The 23,315-nt window shown below is 54.8% G+C and overlaps 1 protein-coding gene across 2 annotated transcripts in view; it reads right to left on the bottom strand.

The window, feature by feature from the left end:
* Window positions 1-22,156, bottom strand: part of TRMT44 (tRNA methyltransferase 44 homolog) — a 29,847-nt gene extending 7,691 nt beyond the window's left edge. The window contains exons 1-10 of one of the 2 annotated variants that reach the window (XM_047094223.1): window positions 21,552-22,156; window positions 20,629-20,743; window positions 13,730-13,949; window positions 12,176-12,244; window positions 11,281-11,388; window positions 9,527-9,598; window positions 5,472-5,578; window positions 3,978-4,161; window positions 3,707-3,763; window positions 1,671-2,079 (exon numbers count right to left, since the gene is read on the bottom strand). In XM_047094223.1, the coding sequence (XP_046950179.1) occupies window positions 1,671-2,079; window positions 3,707-3,763; window positions 3,978-4,161; window positions 5,472-5,578; window positions 9,527-9,598; window positions 11,281-11,388; window positions 12,176-12,244; window positions 13,730-13,949; window positions 20,629-20,743; window positions 21,552-22,140 (1,930 nt within the window). In that variant the 5' untranslated portion in view covers window positions 22,141-22,156. The remainder of the gene's footprint in view (window positions 1-1,670; window positions 2,080-3,706; window positions 3,764-3,977; window positions 4,162-5,471; window positions 5,579-9,526; window positions 9,599-11,280; window positions 11,389-12,175; window positions 12,245-13,729; window positions 13,950-20,628; window positions 20,744-21,551) is intronic. The other variant, XM_047094224.1, reaches the window with a different exon arrangement.
* Between the last annotated feature and the right edge of the window lie 1,159 nt (window positions 22,157-23,315).

The following is a 23,315-nucleotide window of genomic DNA, read 5'->3' as shown; positions in this document are numbered from 1 at the left end:
CAGGGACCACCCCCTCCTGCCCTGTGGCCCCTCAGCCATGCCCTGCAGAGGGCAGACCCCAGGCTGAGATCACTCAGGTCCAGGGGTCTGACCCACTCGTATATCACACAGGCGCAGGCTGGAGAGGTCGCTAAATTCCAGCACCGAAAAGCGAGGGGACCACCTCGGGCTGAGAGGCCAAGGGCACACGTCCAACCTCAGCGGAGCGTGCTTCTCCCGCAGGGCAGACGGGGCAGGCACAGGGGCGGAGGGACCACCTCAGGCCAGCCCCAGACCACGGAGACCCAAGGGGCGGGGGGGGGGGGGGGCGGGGGGGGGCGGGGGGCGCACCAGCCCTGCCGGTGTTTCCGACAGGCGGGCAGGCCCGTGAGCTGAGCCCCGACAACCAGAGCCGCCTGCCGTCCAGCCCAGAGCCCAGGACAGAGCTGGGGTGCTCACGGCAAGGGTCCATCCCCGGCACAGGCCAGCACCTCCTGAGCTCAATCAAGCCCAGAGGACCCAGCAGAGGACAGGACTATCCTGGGGTGCGAAGGCCAGGGTTAGGGTTAGGGTTAGGGTAAATTTGCCCGAGTGTCTCTGTGGCCCCTGCCCCCCTGCTGTGGCTCCCTGCCCTTCGAGGCCTGGCCAGAAGCACCCGCCCCCCCCGCCCAGCTTGCCCCCGCCTCAGCAGGGTGCACCGGGAAGTGAGGTGCCAACCCACACAACGGCCCACGGCCCCTCAGGGCTTCTGCACGGTTCACGGACGGTCAGCAGCTGGAGTGGGGAGTGGGGTGGGGGGTTCTGGCCAGGACGGCCACCTCATCCCTCGAGAGGCTCTTCTGATCAGACGCCACCAGGGTGGGGTGACCCACAGAGCAGAGGAGGCGCTCCGGGGCGCTGCCGCGTGGCAAAGTCACAACAGCCGGGGAGGCCAGGACGGTGAAGACACCAGGCAGGACGTCACGGGAGAGGGAGCCCGGGCTCGCCGCCTCCTCCCTGGCCCCCACCCACGGGGCCAGCCAGGCAGCAGCCCCCCTGACGGGCTGAGGGAGGGCTCCTCCAGTTCCTCCAAAGACCTCAAAACCCCACAGGCGAGTCTCAGGTGCCGCCAGACCCAGCCAGCTCCACAGCGCCCTCTGGTGCCGACCGCCAGCATCCCGGTCACAACTTTACAAAAATCATCAAAACCCACGCTTTGCTCCTTCTCTTGAACGCCACTTGAGAACAATCAGATGTCATTTTCTCCCTTTTATCATGTCTGATTTTTGCCATTTGGGGGATTTCAAAGAGAACTACAGTAACAAACCACAACATCTCCAAAACGTTATCTTATATTCAAGAGGACAGCACGCTTTTCTGGCATTCAGAAACCTGCTTCTGTTTTAAAGAATTTCTATAGAGGGAAAATGAGTGGCTCTACACCCAGAAGCCTGGACACTTCCGTAAAGGTTAATCATGGGTCCAAACACTACCACTCTGCTCTCACCTCCTTCCTCTGAGGGAGCGGAGTCCCTTATGTTAAAAGGAAGTATAAGAAAAAATTCTAAGCCAGTGTGTAAGTGGCCTATTATCAAGACCTTTGCAAAATACCTGTAATCAAAAACAACCACAGGATTCCAAGTTGGTCCCAAAGGAGGGCCGAGCCACTGCCCGAAACCCGGCAAGCACGCGGCAGGGTCCCGGGGGCCTACCTCCTCGGTTCCAGGCCTTCAAGCTCCCGCTCGGAGCACTTCCTGCGCACGGCCGCTCCGCATCCAACAGCAGGTGTCCCACTTGCAAAACCACCTGGTCAACAAAGTCTCGAGGGAGGGCAGCGCAATTCCTCACGCGCTCGGCTTTTTCTCTAGGGTGAAATCCAGACAGCCAGAGTCCGGCGGCCCGGGCCTCTGCCCCCTCCTCGGCGGCCCCGGCGTCCAGGGCCTGGCGCCCGTGGGGGCGACCTGCACGTGCCACGGCGGCCCGGGGAGGAGGATGGGGAGGCTCCCGGCCGGGCGGGCTCACGGGGCAGCCCTGCCTGCTATTAATGAACCGGGTTCTCTGCTCATCCATGAGGGCTTCTCCGGTGGGGGGGTATGTTCTGCGTTTCCCAATGAGACAAACCTGCAAGTGAAAAAAGCAGAGTGTTTTACCAGGACCCCGTGGCAAGTCGCGTTTTCCATTCGCGTCTCTCGTTCTGCGGTACAAATTACGCTCAAATTTTAGACGCTTATCGTGAAAGAGACGCTTACTTTAAAAGCCAATACCAATACCAGTGTCCCAAATAAACCAAGAGCCAAAGCCCACGAAGAGTGTCGCGGCTCGGACACTCAGAGACCCACGAGACGCGTACGAGTCCGCGCGCACCGAGCTCACAGCCGTGCCTGTTCTGAACACGTCGCTCGCGGGAGCCTTCATCCGGCGCCCCCTCCCTCAGGTGCAGACACGGACGGCACCCAGAGCTCTCAAAACGGGACGTCCCTCTGTCGACCTTGCCAGAGGGGAGGCAGCACTTGGCACGGCACGGACGTCCGTTCCGTGCACTGTCCTTCCTGCACGCCCACACAGGATGACGACGGCTGCCCGCGCACTGGAGCCCCCGGGCAAGGACGCCGCCCCGAGCACGGCATCTCTGGACTTCCTCCTGGCCACGAACCACACAGCCAGCTTAGGGGCAACGAAAGACAGCGAATGTAATTACACGAGAGCCGCCCCTGACCGCTCTCCGGCTCTGCCACCTGCCAGAGGCGTGATCCGGGGCCCGTCCCCTGACGTGCCGGGCAGAACCAGTCCTCACCAAAGAGCTGCCACCTGTGGACATCTGCTCTTGTGTTTGCCCCCAGAGCCACAGGGTGACGAGAAAGCCGAGGCTCAGAGAGATCAAGGACCGGTGCGTGGTCTCCAGCAACTAGTACTGGAAAGACCAGTGCAAACACCCACCCGCGTGACCCGAATTCGAGCAGTTGGCAGAATCGATCCCAGCCTCAGCAGGGCGGTTTGCCAAGGCAGAGGGCATTTAGGAGAAGGACATCGTGTCTCTGAAGCAGGGTCCCCAAGAACGCTCTCACGGTGACGTGAGCAGTGGCAGCATCGGCAGCAATGACGTACCTGCGGCCATCGTGGGCCCCTCTCGGCCACCACGGAGCCCTTCGACGAAGGCACCGTTCTACGTAGTCTGTGAGACGAGCCCAGGAGGGCCCCCCCCTCACCCCGGACAGACGAGGGCACGGATGCAGTGTGCAACGTGCCCCGGAGTTCACGGCCAGGCGGTGCCAGGGCCGAGAGTTCACCTAAACCTGCCCTGGGTCCTCTGTGCCACATCGAGCGCTCAAACTCACGATGTGGGTGTGACGGGTTTCTGCGCTTTGCTGATGGTGAGAAGCCAGACAGCCACAGAGTCCGATAAGAGGAAGCCACCGACACGAACACAGGCTGACGGTGGCACCTCCCTCGACTTCTCCAGGGGACTGGCCCGCTGGCAGGGTCTCAGGGGGCACGTGTGCTGCGGTCACAGACCGTGGCAGGGGCGGCGTCTGCCTGGGCAAACCGCATCGCAGGTACGTCGGAATTACTGAAGCGCGGAACGAGACGCTGAACCGCTCTGAACCCGGAACCAAACTTCGGGTTCGGCCCGTGACCGGGAAACCCGAGGACCCCGGAGGTGGTGAGCAGCCTCGGACAAACTAGCTTGGGACGTCCCGCACGAGTCCGGCCGACGCCCACTCTGGGAAGGTCCCCGAGGGCCACTCACGGTTTCTGGGAAGGAAATGAGGATTCGCTGGGGGCTCCCTGCAGTGCTGCTGCGGGCCTGGGGAAGGAACCACCAGAAGGCCTTCAAAGCGGGGGCCGCGGGGACAGAGCAAGCCCTCTGACCCCCACCAGCGTCCGAGATGCCGGGATCGGCACAGGCTTGCGAACGTCACGGGGTCCCCTGTGGCTCTGTGACACGGCCCCGGACCCTCCCCCCAGAGGCCGACGCCGCACCGAGGCCCCCGAGGACGCCCCGAGCGGTCGGGACGCACCCTTTTGGTGGAGGGAATGCGCAGGCAGTCCTCCTGGACGTGGAACCCGCAGGCCAGCCCCACCTCGGTCACGAAGTCGAGATACTCTCGGTACTGAGTCTTCCTGCTCTGCCTCCGGGCGTATTTCCCCACGAAGTCAAAGAAGCAGCAGGGAAGGACAAAGAAACGGCAGCTGTAATTAGACCTTCGAAAACAATCCCCAAAACAAGACACTCAGCGCAGAGCCACGTGGCCGTCGTGCACCGCGGTAAAGCAGAAGCGTCTGCTCCCCCTGGCTGTTCCGGAGCAGAGCCCGAGCTCGAGCCGTCCCTCGCTCGGCTCCCAGAGACGGCGCGGCGTGGTCTACGCCTCCCACGGACCAGGAGCCTAACTGCCCGTACAAAGCGCGTTCCGCTGCATTGTTCTTACTGACTTGAAATGTGAAACTTCCCGAGGTGTTTTGGGATCCCGGCTGGGAGCGAGATCTCAGGGGCGGGCACGAGGAAGGTTACGTTAAGACTTGCTCCGCGTTGGGGCGCCTGGGTGGCGCAGTCGGTTAAGCGTCCGACTTCAGCCAGGTCACGATCTCGCGGTCCGTGAGTTCGAGCCCCGTGTCAGGCTCTGGGCTGATGGCTCAGAGCCTGGAGCCTGTTTCCGATTCTGTGTCTCCCTCTCTCTCTGCCCCTCTCCCGTTCATGCTCTGTCTCTCTCTGTCCCAAAAATAAATAAACGTTGGAAAAAAAAAAAAAAAAAAAAAGACTTGCTCCGCGAGCCACGCTGCTCCGCGAGAGCCGCAACGCCTCACGAGACGCCTGGATCAGCAGCCACGGCGACGAAACACCCGGGCCGCCACCACACGCCGCGTGCTCGCAAGGGCCCCGCCGACCCAGAGGCACGGCCACGGGCGCGGCCCCCCTCTGTGAACGTCAGTACTGCTGTGAGGCGTCTCTGTGTTGGCACATTTTCCCTCTGGAGACACTCACTCCTGTTACCAGAAAATAGCTTCCAAAACATGACCCGTCTCCCTGGACAGAAATACCGCGGAAACGGTCAGCTTTCGTCAGCACTATTCGGATGTACTTCGACGTCTTCTGGCCATATCTCAAACAGTGAAATAAAGCAGTTAATGGGGCGCCTGGGTGGCTCGGTCGGTTGTCCAATTTCGGCTCGGGTCATGATCTCACAGTTCCTGGGCTCGAGCCCCACGTGGGGCTCTGTGCTGCCAGCTCAGAGCCTGGAGCCGGCTTTGGATTCTGTGTCTCCCCCTCTCCCTCTGACCCTCCCTGGCTCACGCTCTCTCTGTCTCTCTCTCAAAAACAAACGTTTAAAAAGTTTTTTTAAGAAGCAGTCAGAATCTAACCCTAAACCGGCACGTTCGGCACGTTCTCATCCCCACAGTCCGAACGAGCTCCGTGTCCAGTGCTCCACAGCCGCGAGTGGCTACTTCTGGACAGCGAGGTTTAGGCAACAAAATCCCTCCCGCCGCCCGCCCTGCTGTGCGGGACACTTACTCACCTGGCTGCGATCACAGGTATCCACGGTGTCAGTTCATCGGAATGGTTACCAATTACCCAGTCAACGTCAGGGAAAAGGGTCTCATCGCTGGGTGTGATTGCACCTTCCTAAAAGAAAAACACAAGATAAGACCGCTGTTTAGTAGAGCGGCACAGAGCTACTGAGGCAAAGGCCCCAAGGAACCGCAGCTTGCTTGGGGTGACCTCAGCCCCTCGGGGCCCCATGGGTACAGGCGTTCCCCTGAGCACAGGGCCCGCGTCTGCCCAGGGGGCATGAAATACAGCAACTTACAGCATCGTCACTAGAGAAACTAAAAACGCTGATTACTAATCTTTTGGACCCTTAACCATGTGCTTCTCAGGGCACCTGAGTGGCTCAGTCGGTGAGGCGTCCGACTCTTGACCTCAGCCCAGGTCGTGATCTCAAGGTTCGTGACACACAGCCTCGAGCCGGGCTCTGTGCTGACAGCGCAGGGCCTGCTGGGGATTCTCTCTCTCCTTCTGCGCCTCCTCTGTTCTCTCTCTTTCAAAATAAATAAGCAAACTTAAAAAAAAAAAGTGTTTCTCTACATGAACATGCACTGGAGCTACAGGAGAGGGGACACAGGAACTGTCTCCACGTGGGCAGAATACGGGGGCAAGAAAGTGGAAGCAAGTTGGCCTGAAGTTGATCTGCTGAGAACCACAACGCATCCCACAACCTCCAGACCGGTGAAAAGTGAGGGGTGAGGCCAGAAAAACTGCCGGAGTTTACGTAGAAACAACAAATATGCTGCTATCACGTGATTATCTTTTATAAACACTCAGAGGCCAAGTAAAATCCCACTGAGGGGGCGTGTTAACCGTTCTGATAACCTCTGTAACTAGACTGAAAACAGCTTCATTTTGTGATTTAAGAACTTTACATAAACACCCTATTCTTTCTGCTAAGCAGCAGACCATCACCCACGATTCAAGTCCGGGCCCAATAGCAGGTCTGTCGGTAAGAGCTGGAGACAAAAAAGATACACGAGACCACTCAAAATCCTCCTTGTTTTAAAACTGAAGAACGACCCCCCGAGGGAAGTAGGCACACCTGCTACCCCCCGGCCAGAACAAAGCGGGAAGACGTTAGGACAACACTCCCGTCCGTGGCCGTTCCTCACGACAACAGAACCACGTGCCTTTTGCAGACGTGATGTATACAAAAGTAGAACTTGAATTCTGCAATCTTTCTGGTTCTTAAATTCAGCATCTGTGCTTCTATTTACACATATTAAAATTCGTGTATTTCTGTTTAAATGGCCTGCATTAACAAACACGTGGTTTACAGTTCACGACCGCCATCATCACAGTTCGAGGCCTGTTTCATCAACATCTTGAACACAGCAAATTGAAGCAGTTCCCCTTCCTATACAGCATCATAACACAATTAAGACGTTTTGTGATCCGTGCGACATGTTATTTAAAACAGGTGTTTTGGGGGTGCCTGGGTGGCTCAGTCGGTTGAGCGTCCGACTTTGGCCCAGGTCATGATCTCGCGGGGAGTTCGAGCCCCGCGTCGGCTCTGTGCTGACAGCTCAGAGCCTGGAGCCTGCTTCGGATTCCGTGTCTCCCTCTCTCTTTCTGCCCCTCCTCCGCTCATGCCCTGTCTCTCTCTCTCTCTCTCAAAAGTAAACGAACATTAAAAAAACTTTTTTAAACTAGTGTTTTTTTCTTAACAGTCTCTTGCTCACAATCAAATAGGGTTTTTGGAAGAAGCTGTAAACTCATGCTCAGCCACTGTACGGACTGTCCCTGTTCATGGCAATGACTCACACACCAGGACATATACACAAACACTCATACACGCCAACAAAAGCACGCTCCTTTCTGGCTGTGTTCCCCTGCAGCAGGTGTAACAGAAACGTAGTCAGCATCCAGCCTCACGCCGCACATGAGAACAGGCAGGACTCAACACCACGACTGAAGGTCCAGGCGTAACAAGAAGATCCACAAGAGATGAGAACCCAGAACCTTCTGAGCAGGCCTGGAAGGAGCGGGCTGGGGCAGTTTCCCCCTCCACAGAAAAGTCGGGGTGCCGGGGAACCTCAAATAAAGAACTAGAACCTTCTCCCCATTCTCCAAGGGGCACCTCGTGCCAGCCAGCTCTGCCCTGGGGTCACGACTAAACAGAGGGCCTGTTCAACTGCTGTTTGAACTTCTTACCCAAAGAAATTATTCTGCTTTTTCACAGAACACAGGGACACAGGGAATTCTGAAACCAACCACGTAACTCCTGTGGCTCTGCTCATCGGCCTCGCACTAAACCCAGAGCCTGACTGACCAGGTGACGCATGGTCTGTGTGCACCCGTCTGCACGTCTGCAGAGCCCCCCCAAGTCCGTCGACCGGTTCCTCAACTTTCTTCAAACCTGAGGTTTTTCTCAACGTTTTAACCTATTTTGACGTATGAATGTATAAGCAAGTGCAAATTCTTACATCACAAAGCAAAACACAAACATACAAGGAAAACATGAGCGAAGCCTGCAATGAACCTCCCTCCGGAGGCTAATCTTTTTTATTTTTTGCAGTATTTTTTTCAATATTATTCTCAACTTTAAAAGTGAGGCGGAGAGAAAAATACAGAAATGGTGTCACTTTTATTTCCTATTTGCAGATGGAACGACAGAGCTGAGCCCTGCCTCACGAGGGCAGCGGGGCCGCGGGAGGGCTGAGAGAGCACCTGCCGAGGCCGTGAGCTCTGGGGCGCCAGGCTCTTCTCCCGGAAATCAACACATGAAGAGTCCTGTCGGCGCTCTGCCCTCCGGGGAGGAGAACCCGTGTCCTGTCCCACCCTGCATTTAAGTCCAGGACGAAGGCCTTGAGGCAACCGGGGCAGGTGAGCAGAGCTGGGTGGCGGGGAGGAGCGAAGGGCGTGGACCCCACCGCTGAGCACCCCAGCGGCCGGCCAGCTCGGAGGCCTCGACCAGATGCCGACACCATCCACACCTGACGTGGGAGTGCTGAGGGGGCCGGTCCCTTTCCCCCTTGGAACACATTCTGATTGGTAGCAGGGCGAGGGAGCTACTCCAGAGCAAGGCGGGAGTGACCTGGGTTCACCCTGGCCCCACAGGCATGGGCTCGGAGCAGATGTGCCGCCCCTGTCCGCGGCCCCCCAGCCGGCTGCATTTGACCTTCTCTCCCCGGACTTCTCACCACCAGCCCTCCTGCAGGGCGGCCCTCCTGGGGCCACCACGCACACAGCAGGACCTGCCCCGCAGTGGCGCCCTCGCCCTCCCCGCCCCGCTCAGGTCTTCAACCCTGCTCCACACGTCACAGCTGGCTCCCCGTACCCACGCTGTACCTGGGGGCGCCTCCCACCCCCGTGAGGGCAGCACGTGCATCAACACCTGAGAGTGCCTGGCAGGAAGACGGCACTCAAATATTCGGTAAATACGCAAATCTCTAGTTTTTTCTGTTTTCCTGAACGCGTATCTTACGGCATGCGAAATTCTTCCTGAAATGAAAGTGTTTGAAAGAAAACCTTTCTGAAAACCAACATGACAGTATCATTAAAAACGTTTTAGGGGCACCTGGGTGGCTCAGTCGGTTGGGCATCCGACTTCGGCTCAGGCCACGATCTCGCGGTTCGTGGGTTCGAGCCCCACATCAGCAGGCTCTGTGCCGACAGCTCAGAGCCTGGAGCCTGTTTCGGATTCTGTGTCTCCCTCTCTCTGACCTTCCCCTGTTCGTGCTCTGTCTCTGTCTCAAAAATAAATAAATGTTAAAAAAAAAAAAAAAGTTTTAAAGTTCAGCCTATGACAGATTTGTCTTAAGTGGATTAAGGTTTATCACCTAAGATTTCTGCACAAAGATTTACATAACGTAACTTGTCATCCAAAAACACAGTCGAGAACAGGAGGTGGGACAAACAGATATGCGTGTGTCCTGCCCTGCCGGCGGCGGGGACAACAGGGGTGGACACCTGGCCCCGTGTGAGGACTGGGTAACACGCACCAGGCCCCTGGACACTCGGCAAAACAAGGGTCACCGGGGGACAACCCGCTGGGCTCAAGCAAGTGAACAAAGCCAGTACCTCTAAGCAAGTCTGCGGTCCATACACGTCCCAGATCTTTCTTCTTCGGACATCGATCCCTCTGCCTGGGTGCTGAAATAGTTTCAGAAATCCAAGGTTAATGGCAGCGCATTCTTACAAACTGGCGAGAACAGATCCGACTCTGCAGGTACCGCCACCGGCGTGAAGCACAAGAGACCCTCAACCCCCGCGGTTTCTCGGCAATGCCAACAGACACTCGCGCCCCTCCAAGGCGCAGGTTAAGAACCTGTGCCCCGCTAAGGGTCACCGGGAGTCTTCACGAAGGGGAAATGCAGTCAAGGAGCGGGCACACGTCCAGGGCCAGGGCCCCAGAGTCAAGTGCAGACCCCAGCACGTCTGCCCCTCCAGCTTGCCGGCAGGCAAGGCTCGTCCTCCTCGGCTGCTCCTTACCAGGCACGCCGTGCCCGCGCCCGCCAGCTCTCCAGGGCAACCGTGCTTATTTCCAAGTCAGGCGGAGAAGGGGATGCACAAGGAACCCCGTCCTCCTCACCCACCAGCCTGCAGTCACCACCTGATGTGCCGACATCCCACAGACAACTGGGGCACAGCTGTTAGAATTACAAACTCAGTTTTCTATTTTTGTTACTAACTTTTGTTTATTTTGAGAGAGAGAGCACGTACAAGAGGGGGAGAGGCAGAGATAGAGGGAGAGAAAGAGGGAGGGGAGGGAGAATCCCAAGCAGGCTCCGAGATGTCAGCACGGAGCCCAACATGGGGCTCGAACTCACGAACCGTGAGATCACGACCCGAGACAATATTAAGAGTCAAATTAAGAGTCGGACGCTTAACCAACATAGCCACCCAGGTGCCCCGACCTTGTTTTTTTTATAGAGCAATTAAAGGTACATTGTAACAGCCCCGTTTTAAGTTCCTACAGTTGTGGACAGAACGTCTCTGAGACAGGAAACAATGCTACCCTCAGAAGAAATCAGCTCAATCAGCTCCCGGGGCGGGGCGCCTGGGGGGCTCAGTCGGTTGAGCGTCCGACTTGGGCTCAGGTCATGATCTCACAGTTTAGGTTCGAGCCCCGCGTCGGGCTCTGTGCGGACAGCTCGGAGCCTGGAGCCTGCTTCGGATTCTGTGTCACCCTCTCTCTGCCCCTGCCCCACTCACACTTTCTGTCTCTCTCTCAAAAATAAACATTAAAAACAAAACCAAATCAGCCGTGGTCCCCGTGACAAAGTGTGAAGCTGCCAAGCTAAGGCGACTCCGCTCGGCGACTCCACAGGAAGGCTGACGCCAGCTGGAAGCACCAGCCTGGGCGGGTCGTGGCTCGCACTTACACGGAACCGCTCCCGGAGGCGGGGGCTGCTCTAAGCACTTCCTGCCTTTACTTCACGGGTCCAGAAAATGGTGCAAGACTCGGTATGGCAGTGTTACATCACAGTGTAAAAACTGTCCTCCGAGCTGGACTCAAGCTTCTGGAGGGCAGAATCCACCTTGCCCTTTACTCCCTTCCAGTGCCTTGACTCCCTTCCACTCCCTTCCAGTGTCCCGAAGAGGCACCTGACAGCAGAAACCGCCGTGCTGTGGGCTCTGTCATTCTACAGGCGCGCCCGCGAGGCCTGTTCTACGTGGCGCGCGGGCCGCCGGCTCTCCTCAGTCACGAGTCTGACAGCCAGGCAGACTCTGGATGCGGCTCGTACCGGCAGAGAAAGAGCTCAAGGGCCCTTGTGCTGGACCGGAAGACACTTTAGAAAAGGAGCCAAGACGGCCAGGGAAGTGCACTTTACCCCCTCGGTGCTCAGGATGTGAACCAGGAGACCATTTCCGCATCCTAGGTCAACAAAGGACTGCTTGGCTGTCAGGCCCAACTCAGCTCTTTCTTCTTCCCACAGAACCTAATTTAAAAAAAAAAAAAAAAAAAAAAAAACAATCAGTTCCTGATTCACTTCTTCCAAGAGTAATTCAGACACAAACCCCACGTGGGATTACAAATCACGTTTCCAAAACAGGTAGACAGGCCTCGTCTGTGGCCCTGGGCTTCTGTGTGGGTGTCGGACAGGTGAGCGGAGGGAGCGGAAGGGGTGTCGGCCCCTGCTCTTGCCTGATGCTGTGGGGGCATTGAAGCTTTCTTCTTCCATCAAGAGTCTGCATGAAAGTGGTCATCTCTGGGCAAGAGCTTTACAGATTATTGTTTGTTGGTGTCCTCATGCTTTCTCTATGTTCTTCAAGACTATCTACTTTGATAATCAAAGCAAGATATGCTGTTTCTAAACGGGCGATGAGAATCACAGAGGAAAGGAAACTGGAAATTATCCAGTCTAAAATCAAGACTGGTGAGCTAGCTAAGGGAAGATTCAGGACTGGAAGGCAAGTGCCTGTCACATGGGCCCCGCCAGCAGCGAGGGCCACCCAGCGTGTCCACGGCGATGGTGAATCAAGCAGGCACCTGCTAAGCTGGAGTCCCCGCAGCTCGGCTTCGCACGACTCAGATCATTCGACACTCACGCAAAATCCAACCGCTGCACCTGTTACCAGCCTGGCAAGCAGAACCAGACACGCCCCAAGGTAGGGGATTCGATACGTGCTGTTCCCTTCGGTACGCGCTGTTCCCCGCTGACAGCTTCTGCCAGTGGCAACCTTGCCCCGCCCCACGGGAGCCTAGATGACGACAGCGGTCCTTACCAGCAGGTAGGCAGCAATAGCCACATCTTCATACACAAACTTTTCAGGGTCAGTAACTTCAGGCCACACCTGAGAAATCAATAAGAGTGTCTGTAAATTGTTCTCCCAGCACTTAGCCATCTTGCTACACTTAAGTATCTCCATAAGGCACAAGTCAAACTCATCAGGCTGTAAAACTTAAAAAAATAAGCTCATTGCAAAGCAGACACTTATGATCACTCTGCTGCAGTAAGAGATCCGCATCAAGACACATAAAACTTGTACCCTGGATGCATCACAGGACCCGTCAAGGGCAATGCCGTCCAAGGCAGGATTTTCCAACAAGGACAACACATGTAAGACATTCAGATGAGACCACAGGACATCAGGGGAAAGCTCTCGGCCATGCCATCCCTGATGTTTATGTAGATGAGGAAAATGAGCAAGGCGCCGGGCGAGGAGAGCGAAAGGGTCAGGAGGTCAGAGCTCTAGCCCTCTAGTCTGTTGGTGACTGGCTGTCAGCTGGTCCCCATCTCCCTATCTGTAAAGCAGGGACAAAGCCTGAGGGGAAAACCTCAGCCGCCACACAGGACAACGGTCAGGTGCTCTCAAAGCTGTGCGACACCAGCTGCACAAGCGTGACACCCCATCGTCGAAACTAGCAACGTGCAGAGGACGTCTGGCAGAAGAGGAAACACCAACGACAAGGTTACATGTTCTGTCCTGTTCTGGATTCTGTTTCTAGGCATGGGGGATTAGGCAGGGCAGTCTGCGTGACTCAGGACAATTTCAAAGGCTGGAATAACAGAAGGTCCTTTCTTGAAAGAACCGAACAGTTAGTAAGATAATGAAGGCCTCACAGACCAGCATCTGGAAGAGGAGGGTCCCAGCTTAGGTCGGCCAGGTGCCCTAATGAAGGGTCACTATTTCCAGCCTGTGACCTTTGGGGCACCCTGTTACACGACCACAGGTAACTGAGAAAAAAACCACACATGGAAAGGACAGGTCGTGGTTCCTTCCAGAAACAGGGCCGGACCCTGACAAGGGCACAAGAGAAGTTCAGCCCCATTAGTGACGCTTTATTTCCTCCTCTGGGTGTGAACACAGATGTCTGCTGCTACCTTCTTTTTATGTCTAAAATATGCAGTGATAGACATGATCTGAAATGTATCTCCTTTCGGAAAATATATGCTTTCGTACTTTAAGTTTTTATATATTCTCCTTAAACATCCTTAAGTACATCCTAAGGAAATGTGGCAATTTAGTAACTAATCTTTAAGTATTTTCAATTAAATATTCCCTTTTATTCGCTTGGAAAAAAATTCGCAAAGTGCAAAAGAAAAAGGTCCTTCTCCGTAACACATCTGTCAATATTTTTGCGGTTCGCATCCATACAAATGTCGAAGTACGGCCTGCCTGCAGTGGGGGCCCGTAAGTGGGTATGTTCCGCCGTGATGTCTGCATCGGGATAAACTGGAAGGTCTACGGGAGAAACGACTGTACCCGCCTGACCTGTTGTCTGGTCACTGTCACCCATCGGAACAAGGGAGTCACAAATGTTTTCCCCAGAGTTACCTTGACCATGTCTTTATGCTTCTCCTTAAGCGCCTGGTAAGTCTTGCTGTATTCGATGATGGAAATGAGGGACAGGGTGCTTTTAAACCCACTTTTCTTGCTCCCCACAGACCACCTGGCCAGCCTGGCCAGCAGCTCTTCCCCCAGCCAGGCGGGTTTGGGATAAACAGTTCCGTCTGAATGCCATCTTTCTGGACAGAAAATTAAAATAGATATGAACCTTTAAAAATAAGAGAAACATGAATAAGCAGGGCTGGTTTCAAGTCCTATTTTTACGTTAACCATTTACCCCAAGAGTAGAGTGCGTGTTAACACAGCTATTTGACCTTAACACAACGATTTGACCTGAAACCCAAAAATCTGGAACGAGTTGCAGAACTTTCATCCAATGGAGAAAAACACACGTTTTAAAAGCAGGAAGACTTCTTCTCCTGCCACGAAGGTTAAAGATGCCTTTGCCCATCCCACGAATCCCATCACAAGGATCGACGACCAATAACAAAGCCCCTTTTACCGTCTGCCTCACACACTGACTAGCCAGCTTCCCAACGTCCAAGGATTCTCCTCCCATTCTCATCTTCCACATTTTCACAAGGGCAACTCAAATGCGAGCACACCGGTCGCTAAAACTCACTGGCCCAAGAGCTGAGTGCTCAGTCACAAAGCTAAGCACAGGCACAGCCCCGGGCAGCTCACAGGTTCACTGTCTCCGCGTGTCTCGGGGCCCAGGCCAGCCCGCAGCTCCGGGTGTGGGGACCCACGGCACACAGGCCGCACAGCAGGCCCTCACCGTCTGCGTGAACACACGAGCAGAAGCTCACAATACCCCTCTGAGGACCCAACGCTGGTGGCACAATAAAGGGGAGAGCAGCACGGAGCTGGTCAGGCAGAGAGAGAAGGGGCCCCTGAGAATAAGCAGAAGCACAGGCAGCCGGATGAGAGGGGCAGGGCTGGGGAGGGCGCAAGGGGACAATGGCAAGCGGCCAGTTGCCCCAGAGGGAGCAGGGACCTGCAGGCTTTTTGCCAGCGTGCGCGTCGGAGGGACAAGTCATTCCTAAGTAACAGGCCCCGATTCTCCACGACAGATGCACCCCCGCGAGGTCACGATGCGGCGAGAGCCCAGGCAGGACTCGGGCTGCACCCCTTTTCCACTCCCTTCACCTTGGAAGCTCTCCTGCTGGGGCCCGCACACCTTGTCAGGCCCTTCCCTGCTCTTCCCTGGGCCTCGTGCTCTTTCCCTGGGTGTCCCCAGAGTCCCCACGGCTACTCGCTCATCCGCTCAGGCCTCACGTGCGATGTCCCCTCCTCGGAGGCATTCCCCACGCACCCTGAGTGGACCGGATACGACACTGTTCCCGTGTCCCCTCGTTAGGGAAGGCAGAGACCCACTTCATCTGTTTTATGGTACTTCGCGGCACTCAGCACTACCTGGTGGCAGAGCATGTAGATGTGTCGCCCCACGAGACCCGCTCACCGCTCTACCCAGTGCTGAGCACGCGGCGGGCACACACCAACACTGCCGCGACGGACGGTGCCGGTGGGGAGCACGTGTGGCGGCCCCACCAACTCCCATTTAACTGATGCTCGGTATCTGGTCCCAGTGCCCAAGGGGATGTGAGGGACCGCTGCCCGGTGGGGCAAGGACAGGAAATGCCAACGTGGAAAGATGGGGAGCGGGCAGCCGAGTCCGAGTCCTCGGGACGTCAGCCCAGAACGTGACCACGACACATCACCTGCACTGGGCACTGCTAGGGCCGGGCCCCGCTGGGCGCCCTCACAACAGACCCGAGCAGGAGCCTTCAGTGCTCACCTAACAGCTCTGCCATCAGCACCCCAGGCGGCCGCCACGGGAGACGTGGCTTCCCCCAAGGCGCCTGCGCTCGCTGAGGCAAGGGCCTGGGGCCAGGTCCCTCGGGCAGTCTCTTGAAAATTCAAAGAGGCCTCACCCGTGGTTCTCGAGGAGGGGGGCCAACGTGGCGGAGAAGTAAGGGGATCCACACTTCCTGTGTCTCTCAGACAAAGAAGTGCTGAAGCCAAAGGACTTTGAACCCCAAGAGTCGGGCAGGAAAAGAGACTGAAACTACCGGGAAGAAAATGGGGAAACTTGAGAAACGGTAAGTGGGTGACTGTGAACTGGGGGAGATAAAACGGGCCGTGTAGCACGGAGGGGAGGGATCCCCTTCTCGCGAGAGACAAAGGGAAGAGAAAGAACGGCTGGGGAAGCGTAGGACTGTATCTGGACAAGAGAGAAACCTCGGGCTGGGACTCAGAGGGATCCCATCTCTAACTGTGGGGCTTTCATCGGACTGGGGCCAGCTCCCTGTTCACGCACCTGGGGAGGAGGGGAGCCGGCCGGGTTCGGTGTCGGTCAGGGGCGCAGTCCGCAGTAGGAGAAAGCGGCCCCCTCCCTGGAGCGCTGTGGGAAAAGACAAAGCCCGCCTGCGTCCACCACCCCCGGGGTTCGGTGGGGAGGTTGGTAGCGAGGTCCACGGTAGAAGGCGGTCCTCCCCGAAGTGCGGGGGCACAGACACGGCCAGCCGGGACCACGTATCAGGCCGCATGGAGAGGCGCTTCCCCAGCACCAGAGCACACGGAGCGGGACTTTGAATCCTAGCCAAGCACAGGGTCAGGGGAGTTGGCGGAGCGAGAAGGACCGCCCCCATCTGTGCCCGTGGCACAGTGAGGACGACTCAAACGGGGTCTACCGGGTCCGCGGAGAAGAGACTGGGGGATCGCCGTACCCCCCTCCCACCCCACAACCACCACCACGGTGGGGCCTCAGGGATCAGTCCTGGGGCCCACGGTGAAGGCGGGACCAGCCTACATCAAACCACGCCCCTCCGCACTGGGTGACCGCGTATCTCCCGGAGCTGGACAGACCCTGCGGACGGTTCCCCCAGCCCAGCGACGCAGCGTTGCCTGGATTAACTCTAGGTCACTTCTGGATATGGAGATATATTCTTGCCCACCGCCCCATTTCTCCTCCTCGTCTCTTCCCTCCCCCAGGCTGGTTACTCTGGTTATTGGTCTGTCTAAACAGACAAATTTAACGCATTCTCTTGACACGTGTTCCACGCCTCCTTCTTTACGCTCCTTTCTCTCTCTCTGGAATAATCAAGCCGTATAGTTTCTCTGTCTGGGTAACTGTATCTTCCTTTCTTTTTCCCTGCCTCCTTCCTTATTTTCCTCTCTCTCTCTCTGGACTAAGCCTTTTAGTCTCTCTGCCTGGTCAATGTTTATCCCCCCCCCCCCCACTCCTCTCACTTCTCTCTTTGTCTGTTCTCTTCCATCAGCACCTCCACCCTGTTCTTTACTTGTAGTGGGTGTTTCTGGTTTTCTGCTTTTGGATTGTTTTTAGTTTGTTTTTTGTTTTTGTTTACTTGTTTGTTTGTTTTGCGTGTGTGTGTGTGCGTGTTTTCGTCTCCTGTCTGTCCGTTCTCCTTTCCAGGGCTACTCCAAGGAACGAATCAAAGCACACCTGGTGGAGGGTCCAAACCATCACTATCAGTAGGAAATAAAATAACCAAAGTCACAACAACAGAGAGCAAGTAACAATCTCCGAAGAGACACCTCCTGAAGGGCCAGGCCCCAGACGGCATGGGACCCTCCTTTCATACAGCAGTGCCGGCATGGGCAGAGCACACAACAAGCTTTTAAAAGGCAAAAGGGACAGAAAAGTAGCTGAAACGATGGAACAGAAGAATTCGCCTCAAGAGAAACTCCAGGAAGAAGTGATAGCTAACGAATTGATCAAAACAGACTTAAGCAATATAACTGGACAAGAATTTAGAATAATAATCATAAAATTAATTGCTGGGCTTGAAAAAAGCATAGAGGACAGCAGAGAATCTATTGCTACAGAGATCAAGGGACTAAAAAATACTCCCGATGGATTAAAAAATGCCACAAATGAGGTGCAAAATAGAATGGAGGCAGCCACAGCGTGGACTGAAGAGGCAGAGGGTAGAATAGGGGAATTAGAAGATAAAACTATGGAAAAAGAGGAAGCTGAGAAAAACATTAAAAAATCCAGGATTACGAGGGGGAGAATTAGAGAACTAAGTGATTCAGTCAAATGGAACAATATCCATTATCATAGGAATTCCAGAAGAAGAAGAGAGAGAAAAAGGGGCTGAAGGTGTACTTGAACAAATCATAGCTGAGAACTTCCCTGATCTGGGGAAGGAAAAAGGCACTGAAATCCAAGAGGCACAGAGAACACCCTTCAGAGGTAACTTGAATTGATATTCTGCACAACATATCATAGTGAAACTGGCAAAATACAAGGATAAGGAGAAAATTCTGAAAGCAGCTAGGGATAAACACGTTCTAACTTATAAAGGGAGACCGATAACACTAGTGGCAGACCTATCTACTGAAACTTGGCAGGCCAGAAAGGAATGGCAGAAAATCTTCAATGTGGTGAACAGAAAAACTGTGTAGCCGAGAATTCTTTATCCAGCAAGTCTGTCATTCAGAATAGAAGGAGAGATAAAGGTCTTCCCAAACAAACAAAAACTAAAGGAATTCATCACCACTAAACCAGCCTTACAAGAGATCCTAAGGGGGATTCTGTGAGTGAAATGTTGCAAGGACCACAAAGGACCAGAGACATCACTACAAGCAGGAAACCTACAGACATCACAATGACTCTAAACCCATATCTTTCTATAATAACACTGAATGTAAATGCACTAAATGCTCCAATCAAAAGACACAGGGTATCAAAATGGATTTTTTAAAAAAGACCCATCTATTTGCTGTCTACAAGAGACTCATTTTAGACCTGAGGACACCTTCAGATTGAAAGTGAGGGGATGGAAAACTATCTATCATGCTACTGGAAGTGAAAATAAAGGTGGAGAAGCCATACTTATATCAGACAAACTAGACTTTAAAGACTGTAACAAGAGATGAAGAAGGGCATTATATAATTATTACAGGGTCTATCCATCAGGAAGAGCTAACAATTATAAATGTCTATGCGCCGGATACAGGAGCCCCCCAATATAGAAAACAATTACTCATAAACATAAGCAACCTTATTGATAAGAATGTGGTAATTGTAGGGGACTTTAATACCCCACTTACAACAATGGATAGATCATCTAGACACACGGTCGATAAAGAAACAAGGGCCCTGAATGATATATTGGATCAGATGTATTTAGAACTCTGCATCCCAAAGCAACAGAATATACTTTCTTCTCGAGTGCACATGGAACATTCTCCAAGATAGATCACATACTGGGTCACAAAACAGCCCTTCATAAGTATACAAGAATTGAGATCATATCATGCATACTTTTGGACCACAATGCTATGAAGCTTGAAATCAACCACAGGAAAAAGTCTGGAAAACTCCAAAAGCATGGAGGTTAAAGAACACCCTACTAACGAATGAGTGGGTCAACCAGGCAATTAGAGAAGAAGTTAAAAAAATATATGGAAACAAATGAAAATGAAAAATGAAAAATAGACCAACCCTATGACCCAGCAATAGCACTGCTAGGAATTTACCCAAGGGATACAGGAGTGCTGATGCACAGGGGAACTTGTACCCCAATGTTTATAGCAGCGCTTTCAACAACAGCCAAATTATGGAAAGAGCCTAAATGTCCATCAACTGACGAATGGATAAAGAAGATGTGGTTTATGTATACAATGGAATACTACTTGGCAATGAGAAAGAATGAAATCGTGCCATTTGCAGCAACGTGGATGGAACTGGAGGGTATTATGCTGAGTGAAATAAGTCAGGCAGAGAAAGATACCATATGTTTTCACTCATATGTGGATCTTGAAAAACTTAAGAGAAGACCATGGAGGAGGGGAAGGGGGGAACAAAAAGTTAGAGAGGGAGGGAGGCAAACCGTAAGAGACTCCTAAATACTGAGAACAAACTGAGGGATGATGGGGGGTGGGGGAGAGGGGAAAATGGGTGATGGGCGTTGAGGAGGGCACGTGTTGGGATGAGCACTGGGTGTTGTATGGAAACCAATTTAATAAATTATATTTAATATAAAAACAAAAAACAAAAACAAAGAAGCTTCACCCAGGTCCTAAGAATTCCCAGCAAGCTTCTCTGCCTGCAACAGGTCCCCAGGAAGCCTAGACCCCTCCTCAGAGGTTCAAGAATTATTAAATCCATTTCACAGACGGGAAAACTGGGAGCCACAGAGGCGACATACCCAAGGCCACACTGCTAATGGGGAAACCCAGCCCTTTCTGACCTTTCTGACTGCAAAACCAGGCTTCCCACTGTACTCCTCATCTTTCTACAAAGCCATGTGCAAAGCCCAGTCTGATGAAACAGACACAATCCTCAAGGCTGTTCTGGAAAGTATCTGTACTCTCCAGATGTGGCTCTCAGGAAAACATCAGCGGCAGAGCGGTAAGTGAATTTACCCTCCCTCTGACTCGGTCATTTAAAAAACACCAAACAGAAGTCAACCAGATTTCACACTTGCTGGACAGGCCCAAATGCCACACGGAACTAGGGGGTCCTGCTCAAGTACCACTTGTGTGAGAAGCACCACTGGGTGCCCACTCCATCCAAACCATGGGAGAGCCTCAGCAGGAAGGAAACAAGGAAGCTTATACTCACTCAAGTTACCAAGTTGCAAGAAATAAAATGAAAGGGTTTGCAATTCTTTGACCTGGACGCTAAAACCGGTTGCTACTAGTTCTCAAGGCTTCACGAACACGAAGAACACAGACTCAGGCCAGGCGGTGACCGCCCCACCCCCACACAGGGGCCAACGAGGGACAAAGTCTCCCAGGAAGGTTCTCACACCGGAGCTGCCCCTTCAGTTCTCGCAGGGCCTGAATCTTGCAGCTACTCAAACACTCGCCTGAAAACAAAGTGCCGGAGGAGGAAGCCACTATTCAGTTCTTACCATTCTTCTTTGCTCTGACCCAGCCGGATTTGATACACGTTGTTTGTCTCAACCTTTACGCTCCCTTTGTCATCTTCTTCCAAAGGTAAAAATGTTACAGTTCCGTGGAGGACATCTGGGGGAGCGGGACACAGGGATAATCAATTAAACAGTCTGTCAGCATTTTAGCAGAAGAGTCAATAAAAACAGTAATAAACCAGCAGGCTTCTGCTCTCCCATGGCTTTTCCTCGCTCGATTTACCATAGCGCCCAGGAGGTCAGACATGCTCATATGTCCCATCCACTGCTGCATCCCGAGGCTGCACGGTGCCAGGCGCACAAGGGAGAAAGCAGTCCCAAAGCCGGCAGTCCTGGGGCGCCTGGGGGGGCTCAGTCGGTTGAGCGTCCGACTTCAGCTCAGGTCATGATCTCACAATCCGTGAGTTCGAGCCCCGCATCGGGCTCTGGGCTGACAGCTCGGAGCCTGGAGCCTGCTTCGGATTCTGTGCCTCCCTCTCTCTCTCTCTCTCTCTCTCTCTCCCCCTCCCCCCGTTGTGCTCTCTCTCTCAAAAATAAACTTAAAAAAACGAAAAACCCGGCCCTCCTTGTAGAGGAGCACTGCCTCTCCCCTGCAGCGAAGCCGATCTGGTAACGCTGAAGTCCACATCTGAAGGCCTCAGGGGCACGGACTCACTCCAATCCTCTGTCTTTCCTTAACTGTCACTTCTCTCACTCGGCGGAGCCCCCCACCACCTCCCTACTCCCGCCCTCTCCCTTTCAAACGCCGGTCAACTCTGCACAAATGCAGGTGGAGCTCAGTTCAGGCCCCACACCTCTCCCTACTGCAATAATGTATTTGTAATTAAAATCCGTCTCTCTCCTTGCCGCTTTGACTGGCGTCCGCCTTGATCTCCGGCACCCCTCGCTACCGGAAACACTCCTACCTTGCACGACAACTTCTCTCCTCGGAGCAGCAAGCGGGCAGAGCGGGCTTGTTTTCGGGATGACGGTTCTGAGAACGACGTCGAGCTCGCTCGGCGCCACTGGCTGCGATCCCGCACGGGCCCCGGTGAGGAAGGCCAGCAACTCGTGGCTGCCGCCGGCGAGGCTTCGGGAGAAATCGTCCCACAGAGAATCCAGATCCCAGGCGGAGAAATCGCCCTCCCCGGCTCCTGCCTTGTCGGGCTGCCCGGGGCCCTCTACGAGCAGGGGCGCCGCGGCTGCTTCCCCGGGGCCCTCCCCTTGCTGGCGCCGGTGCCGGGACTCCTCGGGCCCGCGACCCGGGCCCCCCTCGGGGGGGCGCGGACCCCGTCCGGCCGCTCCCGGCTCCTCCTGCTCGGGGCCCGCGTTGGGCCTGCGGCCGCGGGGCGACACCCGGGGCAGGGCGGCCCTCCGCCGGGCCTCCAGGCGGACGCCACACAGCCGCTTGTTGGCCACCTGCGGCTTCTCCAGCCACACGGCCACCGCCTCCCAGAAGCCCCCCGGGAGCAGCTCCCCAGGGTCGCGCACCGCCGCCCGGCCCACCTCAGCCATAGTCCAACCGCGCCGAGCTCCCGGCGGCGGCGCGCCGCGATGACGCACCCGGCGGCGCGGCCTGTGACGTCACGGGGCGGGGCGCCGGGAGCGCGCAGGGGCTAGCGCGCGGGCACGCGCCTCTTGCAGGGTTCCTGTCCTGGGCCTGCTGGGGACGGCCGGTCCTCCAGTGTCGCCCGCGTGTCCCCGGGAGGACCCGGGCCCGCCGGGGGGGGGGGGGGACCCACATCTCCAGCAGAGCCTGCAGAGTCTGTCCGTTACCAGAAGCCCCAGATAGCCCTCGTCCTCTGTGTGCTTTCGTCCCTCTTGTTGGGACTTTTTGCCCTTCGCTATAGAGTCTCTGTGGGAATCCAGAAGAAGGGAACCCTGACCCAAAGCGGGTGATTTGTCGGAGACACGAGCACGTACCCGCTCCTGTGGAATTCAGTGAGACCTAAAGGAGGCATGGAACCTCGTCGACACAGCCGTTCACGCCATCCCTTTTAGTCTTGGACCGTGTGCTTGATTTTCATGTTGTCTCTATGGTCAATCTTAAAAAATGAAGAGCCCCCATTTTACAAGCAAAACGAGTTTGTTCAGGAAGAGCAGAGAAATTGCAGGCCCGGCCGTGCAAGCTACGGTGAGCCAGGGCCAAGTCTGGAGACACGAAGGAAAATTCAGCGGATGTGTTAGGTTTTAGGAGGAAACCGGGAGGGAGTTTTAAACAAAAGTTCAGGGGAGAAGAACACGAGGTTTGAGGTTGGACAGTTTCTCCCGGGCTGCAAGCCATGCTTCCGCGTGGTTGCTGGGGTGGGCTGGGGATCTTCCTTCTTTCTCTTAAAAGTAGGAGATGGAATGCCTATGTGCAAAATGTCCTCTCTTGTTCAAATGATTCTTCTCTGCTGGTGATCCTGGCTGCAGCCAGAGATACCTGTGTGAGTGCTCCCCCTTCAGGGCCACCTCACTCCATTTTAATGAGGCTTTCTTCCTTTCCCGGGGCTGCTGGAACCAAGAACCACAAACTGGGTGGCTTCAAACAACAGAAATTTATCCTCTCGCAGTTTCTGGAGGCTCTAAGAGAGAGCACTTCTTGCCTCGCCCCAGTTTCTGGCAGCTACAACCCCTAACTCTTTCCCAACAGGTGTAGCCTGGTTAGAGCACCCGCGATGAATCATTACAGATCTTACCCGTTGCTG

Source organism: Lynx rufus, unplaced genomic scaffold (genome assembly GCF_022079265.1).
Source record: "Lynx rufus isolate CCGP_SWC_20201006 ecotype Redwood Valley unplaced genomic scaffold, mLynRuf1.p SCAF_38, whole genome shotgun sequence".
Lineage (NCBI taxonomy): Eukaryota > Metazoa > Chordata > Mammalia > Carnivora > Felidae > Lynx > Lynx rufus.
The sequence above is the reverse complement of the archived record's forward strand: the minus strand, read 5'-3'. Positions and strand labels throughout refer to the sequence as shown.